A 22,428-nucleotide genomic window follows, 5' to 3' on the forward strand; every position below is an offset into this window, starting at 1 on the left:
TGTGTGTTTGTGTCTGTATAGATAATGACGGTCAGAAAAACAATAAAGGGAAACATATGCTTTGTACTGGAATTTTATCTGTTGCATATTATGGCAAAAATGGTGTCTTGGAGAACATACTGCTCTGGTGATGAACTTTCATTTCATTAAATGAAATGCACCATATGGTGCAAAATGCTGCTGTTCTTTGTTTTGCATATACTTATGTCCTCTTCTTTCTGATACTGTGAGAGGGTGGGAAAGGTGTATTGTTGGTTAATATAAAATTTCTAATTTATAATACTCGATCTGCATTGTAGTGGATAGATGTTTGCATCCATAAATAATTAAACTTACAATTTTTGTTGGGAATTAATTGATTACGTCTTAATATTTACATCTGTAAGTTTGCATTTGCAAGGACAAACATGAATGCTAGGCTGAAGGTTGCCTGAAAATCTGGTCTTGCATATTCTATGAAAAATATTACTCACATTTCTCACAGGTGAATAAACTGCATGCATGGATGAATCTAGTTAATTCAATGGTTTAATAAACCTAGAATCCCAATGAGGTTATAACAAATCCCCCTGACGTCTTGGAGTTATGAGAAAGATGTATAAAATTATATGCAAGCAGAAGAGCTCTTTCTAAATTTGAGGAGTCTTTTGCACATTATTATTTTGTTCTGTTCACTACATGAAATAACTTCTCACCTGTGGCTCAGTCATGATAAAGTATTAGATCAATTATTTTTTGAGGGCAATATCTCGGGTCAATTTGCATGTGACTAGATTTTTCTTCCATCTGGGTAGTTTTGAAGCAGTTAGGTAGGACGAAAACAGATGCCTCTCTCTTCCCTGTGAGAAAGATGGCTGGTGTGAACTGGAAATTTCTGCAGTTTGCTTGTCAGGGAGCAGCACCTTGCAGTCAGGTGCCCCATTTTCAGATGTTAAACACTTGTGGGTCCTGGATCAGAACCAATTCTCTAGGTATAAAACACAGGAACAGCAAGTTGACTAGGACTGACTGATTTAGCAAAGCAACTGGAACTAATAGAACTGAATAAATCCAATGACGAATGCTGGTTTTATGGTCACTGTACTCTGAACTATCATCTGGACAACTAAGCAGTCTAAAGCCTGGTCAGTTCTTGAATGCTACACCTTCGAGAAAAGAAATATCAGACAGAAAATCATAATTCCATCGTAGGTTTGTTTTGCTGCATTTTGATACAGAACCAAAATCCTAGGCTAAGGATTGAGTTGGCCTTTTTCAGTATCATGAATGTGGTGTTATTTTACAGGCATTCACAAGGAGAGGATACCCATTCCAAGAAACCAAAATATGTGGGAAGGGGTCTATATTTTCTGGTGGAAAATAAAGCAGACACTGCAACTGCATGTTGCCATGCACAAATCCTACTGCATGCTCAGGAAAATGAATCTGTTGTTCTTCACATCTTCTGAAATGGGGAATGAATTTTGCCTTAATTTTACACTGAATTAAATAAAAAAATGCAGGTAAAGCAATGCTGAGTACTGTTAATCTCTCTCAAAGATGCACTCATAATTTTAGAAATATACTTGGAATACAGTAGCAGAAACTTACACTCAGATTTTCATTTAGTAAAGTTCTGTGGAGTTTGGAGGGAAAAATAATGAAGCTGAAGAAAAGGACTTTTGATAAGATTTTCCACTGAATGTGCTCCTGTATAAAATTTTAATTTTATTAATAGGTTAGGGAGGATAAAATGCACAAAATGGTAGCTAAATACATGGAAAACCATATACTCTGCCCTGGTTTAGAAGATCCTAAGTATATGAAATTGAAATGTAGCTGAGTTGATTGTGATCTTATATTCATTATACTTCAGCACTGCTGGCAGAATCCTTTCTAACCAAATGTGCATAACATGCTTACTTAGCACTTCCACAAAGCCTTGAGTTTATAATGACAATTAAAGCACATCTTTTCCAATAATTACACAATCTGGATTTGGTCTGTGGTAATATAAGAAAAGTTAAATCCCCCATTTTAATATCAGAAATCCACTGAATTACAGGTAGTTTCCCATTCTGTATGTCACCTGCATTAGCATTTATATTCCTTCTTGAATCTGCTCAATGTACATTTCTGTTTATTGTCATGAATATACTTCTAAAATATACCTGCAGTCTCATGTAGGCCATGGCTGGGACCCAGCAAAGCACTTTGTTTATCTCTGCCTTATCTCATTTACCTCACAAACGAGGGCAAGTGTGAACAGCAAACTTTCTACATGACAAAGGGTCACGGTGACAGCCTGAAGAGGCAGCAGCTTGATGTCATCAGCATCTTCATAGTATTCTTTTAGAATCCTGTTTCTTTTTAGAAATGAAGACCCGCTTTTCCTACCCGCTTCTGGAGGCTGGGTACTGTCCTGCAAATCTTGCTTCCTCAGCAGAAAGAGGTTCTCCAAGAAAGCAGTGCCCTAAATTCTGCTGTTCACCATTTGAAAGAGGCAGCCAGGTAGAATTTATTTCTCTCAGGAATTTTTCTTTTGCTGATTAATTGTTTTCCACACTAGGCTATTATGTTGGTAAAATATTTATAACCATTATGATGAAAATTACTAGGAAATGAATTCACACAGTCCTGCTACCTTTAGATTGTTTTTTTTTTTTTTTTTTGCCAGGACTTCCAAACACTGCTGTGGTTTTGGCTTGCCTCTCTAGTCTTGCTATTCTTTTCTGTCACACTCAGTAATTGGCCTAATAAAAGGCAGTAACAAGAATTTATTACACCTTGGGCGATACTTGAAACAAACTTTATTTGCTGGAGCAGCACTTTTTGTCTACTCGCTGCTGTATATTTTGACAGTCCTTCTAAATATTAAATCTGACTTTATTAAAAGTTAAATCTTGGTGCTTTTTTTTGTGATTGCTGCTGTTTTTGCAGTTTCTTAACCAGACTAGTAAATATATAAACATATCTTTTAAATGAAGCTTTTGGAGAAACAATATGAGCTGTGGCTTCATCTGCTTATTGCCAGAATCCACAAAAAAGGTATGAATTAAAGACCAGCTTCTATGATACCTTGTTAATTTAGTTTTGCAATAATGCTTATGATTAATTAAGAGAACAAAGATGAGAACTATTCAACTTTTCATACCTTTTTCAGGGTTGGGATTTGATGAAATCTTCCTCAAGCAAATGATGCCCTTTACCTTTTAAGTTTGCAGAAATGATAGCAGTAAAATTCAAGCCAGGCTAGATTGTTACGATGTCATTTCCACTTTTGAAGCTGGGTTTCTTCCACATAGCAGATGGTAAAATCATAAACTTTTTTTTGTTTGTTTGTTTTCTAAAAAGGCCTTAAGAAATAGCAATACGTCAACCTGGAACTGTTTATGCAGGATTTTTTATTCTTTGAAATCTTCCAGTGTTAAAGCAACAAGAAAACATTTATAATGTCCTTTGGTGGAATCTTATTACACTTGTTATATATGTAAACTGATATTCTTTGATGCCAGCACGTTGCCCATACAGAGAAATCTCTGCACAATTAAATGAAAGGAAAAAGAAAAGGACTAAATAAAAAGTAATAGTTTTCTCTTATCTGATTAGAATTAAATACATTAATAAATTGTCTGGTAACACAAATAGGCAATAATACAAAAAATCTACATTGTACATTATTTCAAGAAAAATAACTTCATTTGAATACAAAAGGATAAATACACTTTTTGTCCTATAGCCACTCTTGTACAGTAGGTGAACACAGCATCTTACTGATGCAGTGCTGCTAAGGTATACAAGGATATGACTGGCTTGAATTTTATTGAGGGGGCTGTTACACATGTGCATCACTAACATCAGACAAAGAAATCTTTCAACCAACAAGGGTTACAGAGCAACGTTCACTAAAGCACAGGTTGGAAAGGATTTGGGGACTGAAGCAGGCCAATATGGCAGCTTTTACAGATTTCCTTATACCCACAATGCACTGACAGCAAAGAATGCCTTGGTTTGGTCTGTCCACACACGGCGGAGGTACAGTAGCGCACCGGAGAGGAGTAGCAAATGTTGTTGGAATTCTCTTCCCGTTCCGGGGGCTGTCAGAGCCATTTGTCCTGCAGCCAGCGCTGACTGATTTGGCAGAACAGGCAGCTGCCAGCGTCTCTCGAGCCAGAGGTGAACAGTCTTGACCCGCAGCCCTGTCCGTAACTGAGTGATATGGCTTAGTTCAGTTCGGCCTTCTTAGTTCGTATGTGGTTATTTTTACTCTTTTCCCCGTTTGCGGCTCCAGCAGCGAACGCCGGGGTTCCGTCCCGTTCCCGCGGGCACAGCGCCGTGCCCAGTCCGGGGCCGTGCCCAGTCCGGGGCCGTGCCCAGTCCGGGGCCGTGCCCAGTCCGGGGCCGTGCCCGGTCCGGGGCCGCGCCGGCAGCAGGCGCAGCCTCAGCAGCGGCCGAGCGCCGTGGCCGCCAGCAGGGCGGGCGGCAGCAGCAGCGCGGCCCCGAGCGCCGGCGGGCCCTGCCCCGAGCTGCGGCTGCAGCCGCCCGGCTCCCGCTCGCACTTGAGCTTCTCGCACAGGATGCCCGTGTAGGCCGGCGGGCACTGGCACCGCACGTTGTTGATGCAGGTTCCTCCGTTCTGGCAGTGCAGCAGTTCGTTGTCACACACGTTTGCTGCAAGATAGCAGGGGAGGGGGGAAAAGAAAAGAGAATAAATGTAAGTTCATCTACAGGAGAAACTGCACGAAAACCAGAATTGAATTGAAGCTCCACCTCCCTCCTCTTCCTAAGGCATATGAAAAGGGGCCGTGCTTTTTCAAATATTCGATTTTTTTTTTTTCTTAAGGCTGTATTCTTGGAAAACCATCTAATTCACTTAAGACCACCAACTATGATATTAATTAATTTTATATGAAGGACTGTTTAATAATGAAATAATAAGAATATTAATACATGCCTTGTGCTAATGTCCGTATCTTTATAGTTACTACTGAACTGGAACTGTAGGTGGTGTGTGTTACTTGAAAAGGGCAATGTAACTAGAGCTTCTGGAAACCATGAACAGTGGGTAAAAATGCAATATGGCTTTGCTGAAGTAAAAAGATTTGCATGAGAGGGCAAGGTTTTATAATCAAGAACTATGTGTATTATTGATCTGAAAAAATTGTGCAAAAAAGATAAGGCGAGCACAGGCAAGAAATTTAGCATGCTGTTGGATGGGGATTATATAGTATAGACATCTGGAAATAAAAGATAATGTTATTTCCATTATAGATCAACTATTTCATCCTAATTAGATTTGGTACTTTGGTACATGGCATCTTAAAGCTATCTTCGATATTGTAGGTATTGTAGCTGATAATAACTTCAGAAATCAGATTTGACAAGAGAGTTAAGAGAAAATAATACAGGCAAAACTTTTAGAGCTGCATAATATTATATTATTTGAAAAGCTGACAGCTTTACTTTGTATTGCTTAATATCAATTGAAATATTTCATGGGTGAAAATGCAGAGGTATGAGCAATGTACTAATTAAATGTGTCAATCAGTGTTTTATTTCAGATGATATCACTAGTAGATATGTGCTGGATTACAGCTCTGCCTTCCACAGGAGAGGCAATTTTAGTAAAGAACTTGCACCTACGATCTAGGTAGCAGGTAACAGTAAAAAATTTAACTTAGATAATTAGGGAAGAGATTATTTGGTTTAGAAGCAGACTGAACATCATAGGATGTTTATGTATACCTTAGCCTGAAAATACCCTAAACAATTCAGAATAGAGAAGGTGTTGGTAATTTTATCTTAAACATTACTGTTTATTGCTACAAAGAAGTATAGTTTCGCAAATATTAATTTACTTATTTTTAAAAGCAGTCCAAATATCACGAGAACTACAATTGAAATAGTCCAAGTTCTTAAGTGGTGTAATTTTACATAAATTTGTACAATTCTGTGCACCAGTAACCTCACTGGTAATCTTTTCTGTCCTGGCTTGCTTTCAGAAAAATAATTTTCTCACCCTAGAAGGTCTCTCCAAAGACTGCTGATGTTCTGCATCCAAGTGGGCCGAGTAATGCAATATGTTGGAAACTTGTAGATGCAATTGAGAGGGAACAGTAAATCTTTTTTTTTTTAGTGATTCCTTTAGCAATCAAGGGTTTTTACTAAGAGCTGTGGATTTAATATCGTTGTCCAGTTTCTGAATTGCAATGGAAAAATTTTAATAGTAAGGTACAATAACACATCTTGTTGATGACCCTATGTCTGAATTTAAATGTTCTATACATACATTAGAAAAAAAGTGTAAGAAACAGTAAGTCACCACCAAATAAATGTGATGAGATTAACAACCCAGAAAATACCACTGTGACAGGCAGAAAAAATTAACTGTATTTTTAAGTCAATATTTGCATTGCATCTCTTATAACTGAGGCTATGTATCTTTGAAGTCTAATTTATTATTCATATTGTATATATTTAGCCATCTCAAGATGCAAAATCAAAGTACTTTATCTGATGGTACAGCTACTGAATCTGCATGTTCTAGACTACTCATTGCTGGGATGCTTCCTACAGTTCAGGCAGTGCAAATTGGGAAATACCTGTCCTATCAATACAGAGCCTTGTTTACCTTGACAAACTCAGTGGGACTCAACAGTTCATTAAATACCACTTCTTAAACAGCAGAGGAGATGTTTCACTTCACATTTCGCCTGGAATAATTTATCCAAATTTTCTCAAATATTAAGTCAACCATAGTTTAAAAAAATTATTATAAAACAAATATCTTTCCTATTTTAAAATTTATTTTGCAGACTGTAACCTGTTATTTTAGGAGGCTCTTGGCCCAGATCTGATCTGTAGTTACAGGTTGCTGGAGATGGGTGGCTGAAGGGGTGTTTTGCTCCACACTGACTGCTCTGCCTGACACACCCATGCAGACTGCTACCGAAGGCCTCTAAAGACAGCCATCTACAAAATTCTGGATACAACATTACAGATGCTGGTTTCTAAATCAGACCACTTCTTTCTCATTAGAAAGTTTTTGAAATGTGCTTAAAGAAGGGATGGATCAAAATCTTTTATTCTTGCATGCTTTTAAATGTTTGCTCACAGGAATGCAGGTAGATTTTATTGTTCTCAGCAAAATACTGAATAGCTGAAAATTCTGGAATTGTTGATCTTGTATTGTCACAGCTTTCTTAATTTTGTGCTTGTATCTCTTTCTCTTGCATGCACACATATATGCACATATATGTATCATGTAGATAGCAATTGTGAGCTGAAGTTAAATGAAAAGATTTGTGAAGTGACACAAGTAAAAGACTTAATTCTGAAGTCATCACGTTGAGGACTATTAAGACCTGTGTGGCTGAACTAGCTGTTGGTTTGCTGGCAGATCTTCCCTAATTAGAAGACAGGACATCAAACTGGTCACTTAAAAACCAAAACAGGTATCTCATTTGTTTTGGAGAGCTTTGCAGGCCTTTTTGAGGGGTATTTCTGAGCACAGTCTCCAGATCTGTGCTACTGCATGAAATGAAATATTTAAAGTAAACTAAAGAAAATAGTTTTAAAGTTGTTCTCATAATTCATCAATTTACAAGCTAACTATGGTCTGGTTATAGGATGCTTAAAACACTGCACAAAGGAAACAGAAAAAAAGGCACATGCAGAAATGGATTGCTATTTGGATGTGTATTTGGAGCTTTGCTGTCCTTGGGGCTACCTCCCCCTTCCCACCCAACAAACCTCTGCAATTAGTGAGAGATATTAATAAAATCGTGATGACTCTTTTTTAGGGTAATAGCTCTGTGAATGATGGCAAAAGATGCCTTGCCATAAGTGACAAAATAGTCTTGATTTTTAATTGCAATGCTGATATGTTTAGGAATGGAATAAAAAAGGAAAACAAGGGGAAAATACCTGTCTTTGAGCTGGCTCAAGGGGTAGTCTTAGCCTTTCATAGATATGCTAGTGTTCCATAGAATTTATATTGGGTATTTAATGAAATGCATTGAGAGTAACACAGCAGTTAGACAAATGACTACTTCCCTCTTCAATGTTCAAATCTGAATAATACATGAAAATTCCTGAGTCTCTCCAAAACTCAGCTTTAATATCTTTGCAGCTTCTTGAAAGAAAAGAGTTAGACAGCTCTGGCTTGATTTTAGTTCTGAAGCAGCAATGGAGACAGGGAAGCACAAATGCAGGCATTGTTCTCTTCAGTCTGGAGGGGCACCTCAGGCAGAGCCTTGTGCTCTTGGCTTAAGGTCTTTCTGGTTACTGTGTCTGGGCAGCTGCAGGGTACATGCCCAGGGCTTTAGGTCTGCCTGCTGCCCAGACAGAAAAACAAGATGCTACTGAACTTAAATACAGTTTCTTCTGCACTCCTATCTTTCCCATAGGCCATCCAAGTGGGAAGAAAACAAAATTTGTACCTGTCTTTATGCTACCTTAATTTTGTACAGCTTGCCTACAGTAGCATCTTATTCAGGTAGGACAGGCTATTGTCACACTTTCTGAGCTGGGATAGATGGTGTTCTCTTTCTGCATCAAAATCTGGATTTATGATGAAATTTTCTTTGTGGGAACAACATAAAGATCATTAATGATAAAGTCACAGAAAGAAAAAAAAAAAAAAATCTTAGAGGTCCTTGCTTCCTTTCTTGAATTCTGAAGACTTAAATTTCAAACAATGTTTTCTACATTCGGTTCTATCACTGTTTTTCTTCAGTGTTTTCCTTTTGTGGCATCATTTGTTATGGCCTTCTCTCTCCCCTCTCTTTCTTTTAAAAACTATTCCTTCCCTTTTCTCCTTTTTGTCTCCCAGATCATGAGTACCACAATCCTTGGACAGGTTGGTGGGTTGACAGCTCTGAATATATTACACAACATATTTGTCTCTTCTAAAGCACTGCTGCAATCTTTACCCCTACTTCTGCTGCAGTGAATTTTCCATACTGTTCATCAGTGGTTTTTGTGACTGGCACCACTGAATTTTTGACCTTGGATTCCATCTATTGTTCATAATTTTGAGAGCATGCAGGTCTCAAAACTGAAGAAATTATTCTTGCCTGTTTTTTCTCTAATGCATTTTTTTCCTTGGTACTTCTTATTTAGTAAAGAATATTACTGGAACTCATGAATGAGGAAGGTTTCAGCACACATGCTAACAGAATATTGTCTGTGCATAAGTGAGTAAAAACCCAGCACAGTGAAACTCAGGTTTTCAGTAATGATGTTTATAGGTAGCTCCAATATATGCAGTGATTGTCTATATATAGGCACTGAACAGCACATTGAAATGTCATGAAAAAATTGGGAGGTTTTGTCTCGCTGCATAAATAAGTTCAGTAAATCCAGGCCAAGCACAAGCGATTTCTTGTCAAATGCAGAATTAGTTCCTATGAATACTATGAGCAGCCTGTAACTAACATGCATTATTCTCTAAAATTGTGATCCTTTAATCAATAAATGGTAAAAACAATCTCAGAATATAAAAGAAATTGCACTGAATGAAGCTTGTGTGTATGCCTAATAAGAACGTGGGCATCTACACATACATATATAGCAAGAAAACCTCAGCAGTTGTGACAGTATTAGCAATATTTTTCCCACAATTTGTCAAATAGGCAGAAATGGAATTGGGGAATGCAAAACACTTAGTCTCATTCAAATGCAAAGGTGTGAAATTCTTTCCAGTTGTATCCAGCTGCATGTTCCTGCTGAACATAAGTGACTGCAATCAAAATATTGTAAATTGGCAGAGTCAGCGACAAGCATCTTCATTATTTGGAAAAAAATCCTAAAAATACAATATATACTTGCTGTGTGTTGAAGATCTCTATGTGGAACTCCACTGACTCATGAGATTTCATCCATATAGCATAGATGTCTGGAAAGAGGGTATAAGGCCATGGGGAAAACAGAAGTAGTCAGGCTTCTCCTGAAAGGTTACAGCTACTGCTGTTACAGTTCGTGTTGCACAGCATATGACAAAACCTCAAGTTTTTATAGCTTAAGTATCTTATTCATTTGAATAACCAGTGAGTAATAACCGAGTTGAAGGCTTTGTCACTGAGATTTCTTCCCCTGCCTGTCTTCCAATTAGAAGTACTTACTTTATTCTAATTATTAGAATTCAATTTATTGTTACCATTTGCATTACTGCTAAATGGCTTTAAAATGTTTTGCTACCATGAATATGTGTTAGCATTGATGAGACTTCTTCAATGGTTTTAATCCATAAACATACCTGATATGAAAAACAGCTATTGCTCTTATAAATTAGATATTCGCAATAATTTCTTTGTTTGGAAGTGCCACTAATTCAACATTTGCTGTAGTAGTAAAACTATCTTAGGATACTGTCAAATCAAGACAAGGTAGATACTTTGATAGCATGTAAAGAAAACTGGTTTGCACTTATCTACCAAAGCACATTCTTATGTTAGGACTAAATAAATCACTGTAGACAAGTACAAGCCTAAAGCATATCTTACTGTGTCAAAATTATGGTCACAAAATGACAAACATTAATACAAAGATCTCTGGTGCAAAGTTGAAACAATGTTGTGATTAATTACATTTCCAGCAGTACAAGGAAATAAACATTGACCAAGTGAGAGTAGTTTCTAAGGGCAGACATCTCCATCTTGACTTGTCTTAGAAATGCCTGTTAGAAGCCACAATTGAAATGACACTGATGTTTTTATCAAACCAGTTTTATTAAGTTATCAGAGAGTAAATGAATAGGGGAGTAATGGAGATACTGTGTTCACTTAAACTTTCCAGTAAAATTTTTAGATTGTTTGCCTGCATGTAATTTTTGTTCTTTCTGCACAACTCTCAGTTCAAAGCTAAGCCAGTTCTAATCAAATTGCAGGTGAAATGTTCAGAGTTTCTACAAGATGATGTAGCTGTAACTCAGAGTTCTGCCCAGCACACAGCCAGAGAATGGATGGTGATTCCTCTCTCCTGCAAATAGGCAGCAATTTATCCTAGCATGCATGGGTAAGCTTAGCTGATTGTCTCACCACTGAAAATGCAAAATCCTTTACAGAATACGTGGGGTTTTTAACCATGATATGAGGATAGTAGAGGTAGAAAATTACTGTTTTTCACAGGTTGTGTCTGTGCTTTCTCATTTTTCATCTCTCTTCTTAATCTAAAATCCTTGGGTTTAATTAATAAAAAATAATGAGAAGAAATACATCTAACCTGTCAAAAGGACATGAGGGAGAGCTGAGTTTTGGAATCGATACTCTGACATGATAGCCATAGTAGCTTTGGTAGAAACGACACGTGATGGTGTATTAAAATGGATGAAAACAAATGCAGATTTAGTAATCTAAGAATTAGAGTTGAACTAATACCTTTCAATCTTCCTTGGTTTTGGGAAATGAATGATTTAACCTTTCAGTTTTCTGATTTTGATGGTTCCAGTTTTATACTTCTGCAAAAGAGGATGATTCCCAAAGTGTGGGGAAGAAAAATTTCCCTATTCTTTTTATTGCTTTGCTTATGGAGGAGCACCACTGAATTGGTATGACCCTGATCATACTTTAGGGTAATCTCAGGAGAGCAATAAGCTGCATCACAGCTTTAGTTGCTCAACAGGGACTACATGCCCCTATCATTCATATTCCACTTACAAAGCTGTAAGCTGCAGAGCCATTATTTCTATCTGCCTGGAGAAAAATGAACATTCTTACATGATCTGTCTTCTCTTTCCTTAACTAGGAAAAGAAGCAGTTGCAACTACAGAGTTGTTTGGTTTTTAATATTGCTAACAGCAAGGTCAGGGTTTAGATGTAACCACTATCAATAAAAACTGGCTAAGCACAAAAAGTCCTCAGATGCAAAAGATGAAGTCCTCAAAAGGCCCTGTGAATGGTTGGAGGATGGAATTTGGTTCCCTAAATACAAGCAGCTACTGCCACTGGCCATGCCAGAAAGCATTTGAGACATGTACATGGAGCTGGCAGGTATGTCCAGGAGCTCTGGGAGATTTAACTGGGGAGCACTGGTGGGAGGCCTGGCAGGGGCTCCTGGGCCCTGCTGTGCTGGCAGTCTCTGGCTCTTGCAGCTTCCCCATGTGAGGTACAGCTCCCCTGCTCCAGCTGTGCACTGCAGGCTGTGCCTGACCCTGTGGTTGCCACCAGAGCTGCTCTGATCCCCTGGCCTGGGGGATTGTGTGCTGGGAAACTCCCTGTCCTGCTGTCCCTCACCCCTCCTGTCCTGCTCCCGGCTCAGTGGCACTTTGAGGAACGCCCAGCTGCCCCTGCTCCTTAGACATCTACGGCCAGTTCAGTCCTATCCAAAGAGCCGTCGGTGTGGCCTTGCCTGCACAGCAGCATTTTCTGCTTCATGCACAACAACAGGATTTTCTTGTAAGTTCTCAGGATCTGTGAAACAGACCTGCAACAAGTATTGCTTTTACAGAGCACAAAAACACAGGAGAAAGCCTGGAAAGCAAACCAAAGCAGGATCATGCAAAGGTCAGCAATTCAATTACATGATTATGAAGTATATAAAAGGTTAAATGTTCCTGCTTCCTTGGCTGCTAAGGTGTTTGATTTGGAATAATGTTACAGACACAAAAGTATGCAAAGAATTTGTCTTTGTTTACAGAGAAAAAAAGTTTCTCGTTCAGCTATTCTTCCAAATGAACACTAATTGAAGACTTTCAAAATCCATGAAATAGTCCCAAACTCTTAATACTTTATTTGGTAGCACAACCAGACAGATAATCACAACTGAAAATACTTCCCAATGATTTAGGAGCTTAGAATTATTCTAAGTATCTTCCTAAATTTTTTAGGGAAGAGGAAAAAGAGTGTGACAGAATGTGTTGTTGATGGCTTCTATTAATAGTCACTGCTGTTCTAAAGTTATTTGTGATGTAAAATAATTTGAATGTTGCAAACTTTTGTCTCACTACTTTGGCTTAAAGCCAAGTGCTTTAAGCAATTGGGTCCAATGGGATCTTTTGAACAACTGGTAAAAAATTACTGGAAATATATGTTATGATCAACTTCTGAACTACATAAACCAGCATTTGTAATGGAAACACCAGCAATCTTTAATTGTGACGGGTATGTCACTAAATGGAAGTGTGACTTATCAGCTCTTTTACAGTGACCACAAGGGAAGGTAAAGCTGAGTTTATATTTACATGTCGTTATGTATTCCTTCTGTGTGCATTTTTCAAAAGAAAGGTTTAAGTTATCAGGATAATGTTCTACTACAGGAGACCAAAACACCAGTGTGCAAAAAGGTAATGGTGTAGCAGCTCTCAGGAGATGAACATTCAGAATTTATGTGAACATTAGTTACAATGCAAAGGTAAAGGTAAAACATTTACATAATTCCTACAACACCTATGAAGTGAGGGATGGGGGTTTTTGTTAAAGTAACAATGCTGGGAATCAGGAGATCTTTCTGAATCTACATTGATTTATTGTTTTGAGTGTGGATGAAATGCTGCAGAGTGCTTTTGCTGAGCCAGCTCTAGAATGGGGATAAAAACACTGTCCTATAGGTCTCAAAGTTCTTCAGAGAAAAACTTGTTATTGCTAGTGAACAATGGAGAAGTTGATGCCAAGGAAAGTCAAATGAGTTGCCTGTGCAAACAAAAGGAGGGAATGATGCAGGTCCTGTGAATTCCTGCTCTGTTTACTAGATTGCACTGCTGATTAGATAAACGCAAGAGCAGAGCTGAATATTGTTTCCAGGGGAGTTTGCTGACAGTCAGCTTTAAAAAGGTTTCTAAACTATGAAGTTTAAAAAAGGACTATGCAATCTTGTCCAATTGTCATATGTGATTGCATAAGATGATTAAATACTCTGACAATTAGAAATACCAATGTCATGTATCATATCTCCTTCTAATCTCACCAATCAGAACTTCAGCTGCTTCATATTCATACAGAAGGAGCACAGTAAAGATTTGCAAATTTTTTATCCACTCTGCTTCATCTGACCTATAAAAATATTGCCTGTTATTGTCTATTTTTGTATGACAGTAAAATTGAAAAATTAATTCAACAGGCAGATTCTTGTATCATAATTCCTGCCTGAGATATACCAGATGATAACATGCTCTCTTGTGAGTGGGATTTTAATTGGTGCAATGCTTTACTTTTCCACTCTTTTCATCAGAATACCAATAAGATGATTCAAACAGCTGGCATGTAGCACTCTGCAAAAATAAGAACTAATAAATTAATGTACCAAATAATTAAAGTTATTAGTTGCTTCATGCTAGTTTTCATCAACAATATTTATTGCTACACACAGACTTGCTTCAGGTTATCAGTGCATTAATCTTCATGACAGGGCAACCACTAGATGGGAAACCCCAGATAATGGTTGCTCGCTTTCCAACACAATCTTCTTCAGGCACACCAGGTTTTCTGCAGTGTTTTACCCAGGTGTAACCAGTGTCATGGTCTTAGCCAGTGTTTTACCTGAAAACGTTTAAAGAACTGACTTATCACACAATTAAACAGAAATGTCCATAAGACGTTCATTATCACACACCAACCAATAGAGCTGAAGCAGGCACACAGGCAACCTACAGAGTGTTCACACTATTAATATGCAGGCTACTACTACTAAGTTGTTGCAATAGTAACAGAATTACATTAATCTTATTTAATCAACTCTAAAATTTTGCTACAATGTAGAAAAGGATCTGAAAAACAACAGACCTGTCTTAGACTTAGAAAGAGAATACATAGCATGGTTTGTGTGGGACAATGTCTGAAAAGTTCGTTCTACGAGCCTATGAACTAAAGATAATGTCTCTAACCATGGATGCTGATATTGCTTACTATGATAAAGTGTTAAGATAATTCAGGATACTAAAAACACTAGAGTTAAAATATTCTTATGAGTAAGAGCTGTTTCCCCATGCGCTTTATGTGGTTCTAGCATTACTTTTGACATGCTGATTAATGTACTTATATTTCTGTTTATCAATTGTGATGCACAAAGGTGTTAAAATTTAATTATTAATGAAGACTGAAATAACCTGGTATCCTCGAAGAATAGATAACTGCCAAATGTGATTTCACTTCCAATTACATTCTTTATTTTGATTGAAATTATTTTCTTCAAATTTTAGTTCGTCAAGTCATGCCAGAATTGAAAAATACCAAGGATGTCTCCATTAATCTAGATCAAATAAATTACTCTGGATAGTGTGTTTGATATTTCTAAAGATATATCAATAGCCTTAAATTTAATGATAGAAAGAAGTAGTTGTGTTACTTAAAAAGCCTTCCACCTGCACTTAAGACTGAGAAACCAAGACCTTGGTCATTTTCTCCTGCTCCTGAGAGGCTGTGTGTACAGCAATGTCACAAACCTCTGGTTTGGGAAAGGAAGGGTCGCATGAAAAACTCTCAGTTTTTATGAAAATGTACTTTTATCTTTATACATTTATACTTTATACAACAGTATATTCTTTTAGAACATAATGTCTGACTATATTTCTTTTAGAACTCTCAGTGAAAAAGGAAACAAATTTCTGCACAACAGAACTGGCATGATTAACCTGTATTTCCTGACAAATTTACCTCATTGGGTCCAGTCCTGTCGTCTGCCCCAGGCAGCCCTCTACGTTACATAATATGAAGTCCCACAACTCCTATCACGTGTTTGTCCTGCTCTTCCAGCAGCCTTGGCAGTGATGGCAATGGAAATCTGCCTGATCAGATCCCAGCTCCTTGAGAGCTTTGTATCCCTTGACATTGCCTCTTATGGCAGGAGGGTGTTTGCAACATGCCTGTGCTGATGTCTGCATGCGCTAGCAGAGGACAAGGAAAGGCTGTCATTCCAGGTAGGGTGAATTTTTGTAGGCCTGGAACCTTGTGAGGGACAAACAGTGAAGGTAAACAGCAGTGGAGCCTTCTCCTTCCCCATGCAGCCACAAGGCAAGCAGGGCTGGCAAGCATGGCCAGCCAGCACAGTGCCTGCTCAGGTTTCAAACACAGGCCCAAAGTGAAGTGAGGGTACGATAGGAGTGTGAAAGGCAAAGGTTTTCTGCTGTGAGACAGCATTTCTGAAGTGGTACCATGGCAGAGCTGAGTGGGATGCTGGTTTTCTGAAGACTGCCAGAAAGCTATGGAATGAGTAGCTGTTTAGCTAAAACAGCAGGAGGAGTGCTAAAGGGAAGTAGTTAGAACTGGAACAGAGGGCTTTGGGCTAAAGCCAGGGTGGGTGGGAGTAGGTGAGGGAGGTGCTCAACACATCTTAGCTGGCTCAATGTTTTGTATTTGCAAAACACTCAGGGTCTTCTAATGCTGCAGTGCAGTGTGGGCTGCAGCATCATCACTAAGTTGTCATGTTGCCACTGAATAAAAGATATAACTGGAGTACACTTCTCTAAGCATCTTTTCACTTTGTTTTAAATCAGTAATGGTTTAGCATGAACTAGCAAATCTCTCAGGTCATTGCAGAAAAATTATTGCAGTGTATGGCTTTATTTTGACAGGTGGTGTAAATCTTGACCCAAATTTTCATACCTTTGCAGAAGTTATACAGTGTACATGCTGCCTTTCATGTTTCTCCCCAGTTGTGTACCAAAGGGCACGTGTGCAAATGTAATTGGAAGCATTTCAAAGCATCCAGCTCAACTTCTGAGATATTTGTGTTGCAATACGCTGTTGTAATCTGTCTCTAAGATATGTGGAATAGGAGGCTCTTCCTGAGAGCTGAAGCCTCCTTGCAGAGCTGTGCTTTGCTGCATAATGTCAACATAATGGAGCTGATTTAAGGATGCTATGCTTGCCCTCAGTATGAATTTCCTTGCACTCACAGCCCCAGTTTAAATCTCATTGTGGGATTCTCCTGTTCTTGCAGTCAGTAGGAAGTAAGTCAGGTTTTTGAATTTTGTGAGAGTAACTTGTCCTCCTTGGATGCTCGTCACTGCTTATTGTCTCATGATCAAAATGCAGCTTCAGCTCTTTAAAGGAACAGCTCCATGTGATGAAACTCTCTTTACTCTCCTTGGAAATGAAATTCTAAATTCTTCAAAGTAAGAGTCCTATTTCAAGGATCTTTTGCCTTAAAAAGGAAGTTGGATTCCCATCTAAAGTATGTGTGCCATTCAGAGCTCAGTGGGGCAGCATCTCATTAACAGACCACCCTGCTGAACTGTCTCCCATGGACTGCTATTTCTATACTGAGAACACTGGAGTTTGTTCCTCCTGCACTTGTCAGTGTATTTGGGGACTGGGTAGTGTATGTGGGGAACAAACCTGGTAGCTCTTTATTTTAGCCCCTGTGAGCCCCTGATCTAGAGCTGCTTGGTGCTATTTCTTAAAGCTCACATAAATATCTATTAAAGGGAGAATTCCTCCTCCAAACAGATTATGGCTGAACTCCTTATAACCTAGAAGTTTTGAAGGGCAAGAATAGATCCTTGGGTCTATTGGAAAAGATTCCAAATTTAAGCAGGAAATTGAGTAAGAACAGGGGTTAGTGTTGGATACTGGTTCCTCAAGATGGAGCAATATTTTGGGTTATCCACAGAGAGATTTTGTGAATCTGGAAAATAAACAGGGTTTCATAAATGTCTAAAAAGTGTGAAAGATTTGGAAAGCTATTCCACTCAGTCTCTAGGAAGTGAATAAAGTGGGTAAATTGATCTACAGATAAGTGCAAATCAAAATACTGGCTCTAGATTCAGCCAATGGCATCAGTGCAATTGTTACTACGTGGCTCTCCATGTCCTTCTGAACAAATAGACAGACAAGTCATTGGCAAGAAAAAAAAAATGCATATAAGGAACTGCCCTGTCCAATATGTAGTTATAAAAATACAACATAGTTTTGGGTATAACACTTTAATCATACTTAACCTCAGCTGCCCACTGAAATCAGTGATGTTAATGAATACAGTCCTTTTAATATAATTATTTCAAGTTGATTTCAGACACAAGTAGTCTTCCATACTTCTATATTTATATATATATATAAATGAATTACCAACAACTAAACTACAATCAAACTCTTCCCCCTTTTCTGTAGACAACTTTGAACTTTTGGCACTATCACATCTTTCTCTTCTCACCTGGTGATTATAGGTAACAATTTTATTAACAATTTAATTATTCTCTTTAGAAGCCAAGATAATTATAAGGGGCTTGACTTGGCTTCTGCTGAAAGTCTCTTTTAATGATTTTGCCATTGACTGTAGTTCAGCGTGAGAGAAGAACAGATCATAATCAACAAAACCGTATCTCAAAATTGTGCAGAGTTGGGAGAAATCAAAAGAGCAATGCCATTAATATTTTACTGAATATTTTGGTACTTTTGTATGGGCTATGAGTCCCCTCTAAATTTATACTGACGGGATCCTGTAAAGCTCTATTCACTTTCATAGTGAATTTGTGCTATAAAAGGTAGTAGTCAACGACCTGACAAAACCTGGACTGACATTTATGAGATGAAGCTTTTGTTCCTGATTTTATCATACCCATGTTCCGTTTCAAAATCTTTCCTTGCATGCTTAACCTGAAGAGGAATTTGAAATAGCTGGAAGGGCTGGTCCATGTCTCAGGTATATGGATCTGGGAGAAGATGGTCATGTAGATACTTATTAGAGAGATATGAAAGAAAAAGCTAAAGGGGCAGAATGCTTGCAGATGATTTGGTGAGCTGGTTGTATTTGAGATGCAGAGTAAAGTGACTATCAAAAAAAAGGGACAACAATTTAAAAGGATTCTTATAAAAATTACATTGTTCGCAGCAGAGTAAAAAAACTTTGTAAGAAAATACATTTACAAAAGGTAAAGAAAAATGTTGCAATTCTGATGAAGTGAAGGAAAAAAGAGTTACAGCTGAGCTGTAAGAACAGGTTAAAGTACCAAGGCCAGAAATGATTGAGCAATTTAGTAAAGTCATAAACATTAGCCATTAATTTTTTTTTTCTGAACATAGGGGAAGCCAGACCTTTCTAGAAAGGTTTTAGGGCATACAAATGCTTTTTAAGGTAGAGAAGGGAAAGATCTATTAACTATGGAAGAGCTTAGGAAGGTTACCAAACTCCTGCCTAGGGTGATGGGGGCACATTCTGGAGGTGCTTATACAACACCATTATTTATACAGCCCATTATTTAAAAATTGAAGTAGTCTGTTGCATCAGCTCACCAGAAGCAAATATTATTGATCCAAGAACTTTTAAAAAATGAAGAAACAAAATTTTGACTGCTACTTGTGATTTTTCTAATTTGATTTTTGTAATTGTCAGGATGGGCTTGATTAACTATAAGAAGGACCTGTGTCAGGTGTGATTTTTATAAAGGTTTTCAAGGAGATGGAGAGGAACTAGAGACTGGCAAGTAAAACTTCTGCAGCAAGCAAGTTAATGGAAATTATAATGAAGAACAGAATTAGCAGTTAGATTAGTGAATATGCTGAGTATGAAAGAGAGAAATAATGTACAAACTTAGGAAAAGAGTTTTTAAGCAATCAGGTAAGCATACGGATGCAAAAGATCAGGTTGATAATGTATCTTACTCTCCAGAAACTATTTTCCAAGATCCCTCAGCAGAGATTTTTTTTTCCTTTTCCTTTTTTTCTTTATAGAATAATCATACCTTGAGTAATAAGAAACAGGCTAAGAATAAATGTCAGGAACTACTGATCAGTCTTATGAGGACTTACACACAGAATTCTGCTAGAAGAGTGAGTGAAGCATAGTGTAATAAATTTGCTCAGACTACAAAGGTATTGTGGCTATAAAGACCTTCAGAAGAATTTCTAAGGTGCTGGGTGACAGAAATTAAGTGTTCAAGAGTAATGTACTCCTACAGATACTTGGCTCTACCATTAAGAGTAGTTCAGGGTATTTTATTGAAAATGTTGACTGAACGCTCTTTACCGGTCAGAAAAGCAAACAGATTACTGAATTTTTTAAGACAGGAAAAAGAGTGAAAGGGAAACACCTCAATGTCCCTATATAGCTTCATGATGTGCCCATCTCTTGAACACTGCATGAAGTCCTGATATTGAAAAGATATATAGTACTACCATAAAAGGTAGAATGAAAAGCTGTCACAGATATAAGCAGGCCATGTAAAAGGAGAGATTAAATAGATTGTTTCTTCAGCATAAGAAACGGAAGATAGATTGAAGGAAAATAAAATGTACATCTGTAAAATCACAGATCTTATGGAAAAGGTGAATTGGAAATGTTTATTCATTTATTCTTCCTCTCAAGAGGAAGGATAAAATGAAATTCCCAGCCAACCAGTTAAACAAAGACAACATTATTATTATTATTATTACTATTACTATTACTATTACTATTGTTATTATTATTACCCTTTGGGTAATTGTGAACTTGTGCCCAGAAAATTTGGATAGCAAAAGTGTGAATGTCTCAAGAAGTTATTAGGCAAATTAGTGGATGAAAGACTCACTGAGACCAATTAAATATGAAGAGACAGATGAGTTCTTTGGCTAAGAAAATCTGAATCCAGAGGTTGGATGCCTCTGCTGTATGAAGCTCATACAGCCCACCACTGTCACATAGAGGGCACTGGTCCAATTCAGAACAGCTTTAGTTGGTACTGTGAGATGTTCTATTGTCTGCAAGCATGCAAGCATGAAGATAAACACATGACTAGCAGGAGTGAAAGGTTTTGAAGACCAGCTTTAAAATAAGCCAGGGAAAATGGTCAGAAAATAGGGTGAGATGGGAATTGGGAAATGTAAAAAGGCACTTCTGTTAAGTGTTTTAGTTAAGAGCTCATATCTTGAAAGGTCTTGATTACATTCAGAAATTCTTTGCTGAAGTACTCAACTTACTGATACTAAATAATAACTCCCTTAGTTTGACTAAATTTCCTTAAAACCTTCAATCTGAAATTTTTAACCCCACCTCTACAGATTACTCATAACACTGTCAGTTAATCAAGACATCCAAAATATTTTGCACAAGTATGTCAAATAGTAGTAGTATAAAAAAAGAGTATCAATAAAAAAAGCCTTGAGTTCATTAGCAACAGATACTACAATAGTCAGCTATGTAGAAGCATAAATCTGACATGTGATTACTTTAGGATTACATCGATTCAGCATGTTTAAATTCAAAGCAGAAACACACCTTAACATCAGGTGTGCTCCTGTACCTAAAATAACTCTGAAATTCATCAAAAGTGCAAGCTTGTCTTTTAAAATTTAAATTTACAGGTGGAAAAAATCATAGTATACCTATTTCCATGGCATTCATTTATTCATGTGTAATGTTAAAAGGCATTTTTTTACTTTTGATACCACTGGGGGAGCTTAACTTCTGTTAGTGGAGGCTGTCAGCACCTTGCAATTTAAAACCCATCAGCTCCTTCTAAACTAAACTTTGGTTTCCATACTGTTGTATTTGCATGCGTGTAAAGGAAGTTAAAACAGTAACTCCTGAAGCCTTGATAATCAGCATGTGCTGGTGTCAGCAATGTCATCAGTTGCATCAGTGCCAAGATAGGAAGCCTTGGCTATCTTTATTTGCCTCAGGTCAGTAGTTTTTATCTGCTGTTAAGTAGGATGGAGATTACTTTACTTACTCCTAAATAGTCCTTTTAAGGCCCCTTCATAAAAATGTCCCGTCTGGGTGTGTCTGTGCTGCTATTGATCTTTTTATTCTGTCCTCATAAAAAGGCAGTGAGCAGGCAAATTACATACAAGTTATGGCCACTGAGCAGGCTTAAAAGGAAAGTGTGACAGATTTTTCAGAGGAAAAGAAGTCCTGCTCATCACTGTTCAAATGAACATTTAATAATTCATAACAACTGAGTTGTAAGTTTCCTCTTCAATACGTTTCCAAATGTGAATAGATTAAATAGTAATTGCTATCAAACTTTATGTTCTATTTCATGTACCTAATAAAAGTTTATCTGGTGGAGCTTGCTTTGTATCTTTCTGATCTATTCCTAACTGACTGCAATATACTCTATTAAAATATTTATCATTGTGTTATCAAATATTAACCATTTTAAAATCATCTGACTGAAGAAAACAAATAATGTTACTTGCCTAAGTTTTCATGAATTTCCTGATATTTAGTTGTTCAGAACTCTCCCTTGATATAGCACTAAAAATACCAAAGACCCTACAAATTGTATTCACTCTTTTTGAATTGGGCTGTTTTGGAAATGCACACGGCTCACATCCATCACCACTGTCCATTTTGGCTCTGCATGCAGAATCCTAGTTTTGTTGTCTGTAAAAAGTTATGATTCTGCTTCAGCACAAGAGAGTATTAGAGAATTGTTGGTTTTTCTATAGGTTAGTGGAATTTTTAAACTATTTTTAGGAGAGTACAGAATTTTTTTTTTTTTTAAGGGAAACCTTTTAAAGACCTTTTCCTAATTATCCACCTGCTCATTCATTTGAAATTATGTGGCTTTTTCAGGTAAAAATACTGGCAAGCTCCTAG

At 37.5% G+C, this 22,428-nt stretch overlaps 1 protein-coding gene across 1 annotated transcript in view; it reads right to left on the reverse strand.

Moving 5' to 3' along the window:
* Positions 1–4,420: 4,420 nt before the first annotated feature.
* The window catches only part of NTNG1 (netrin G1), a gene marked incomplete at both ends in the record, with an annotated part of 143,932 nt that continues 125,924 nt past the window's right edge, over positions 4,421–22,428 (reverse strand). The window contains one exon of the mRNA XM_082287020.1: positions 4,421–4,650. Within this exon, the coding sequence (XP_082143146.1) occupies positions 4,421–4,650 (230 nt within the window). The remainder of the gene's footprint in view (positions 4,651–22,428) is intronic.

This window comes from Coloeus monedula (genome assembly GCF_965178545.1).
Source record: "Coloeus monedula genome assembly, chromosome: 9".
NCBI lineage: Eukaryota > Metazoa > Chordata > Aves > Passeriformes > Corvidae > Coloeus > Coloeus monedula.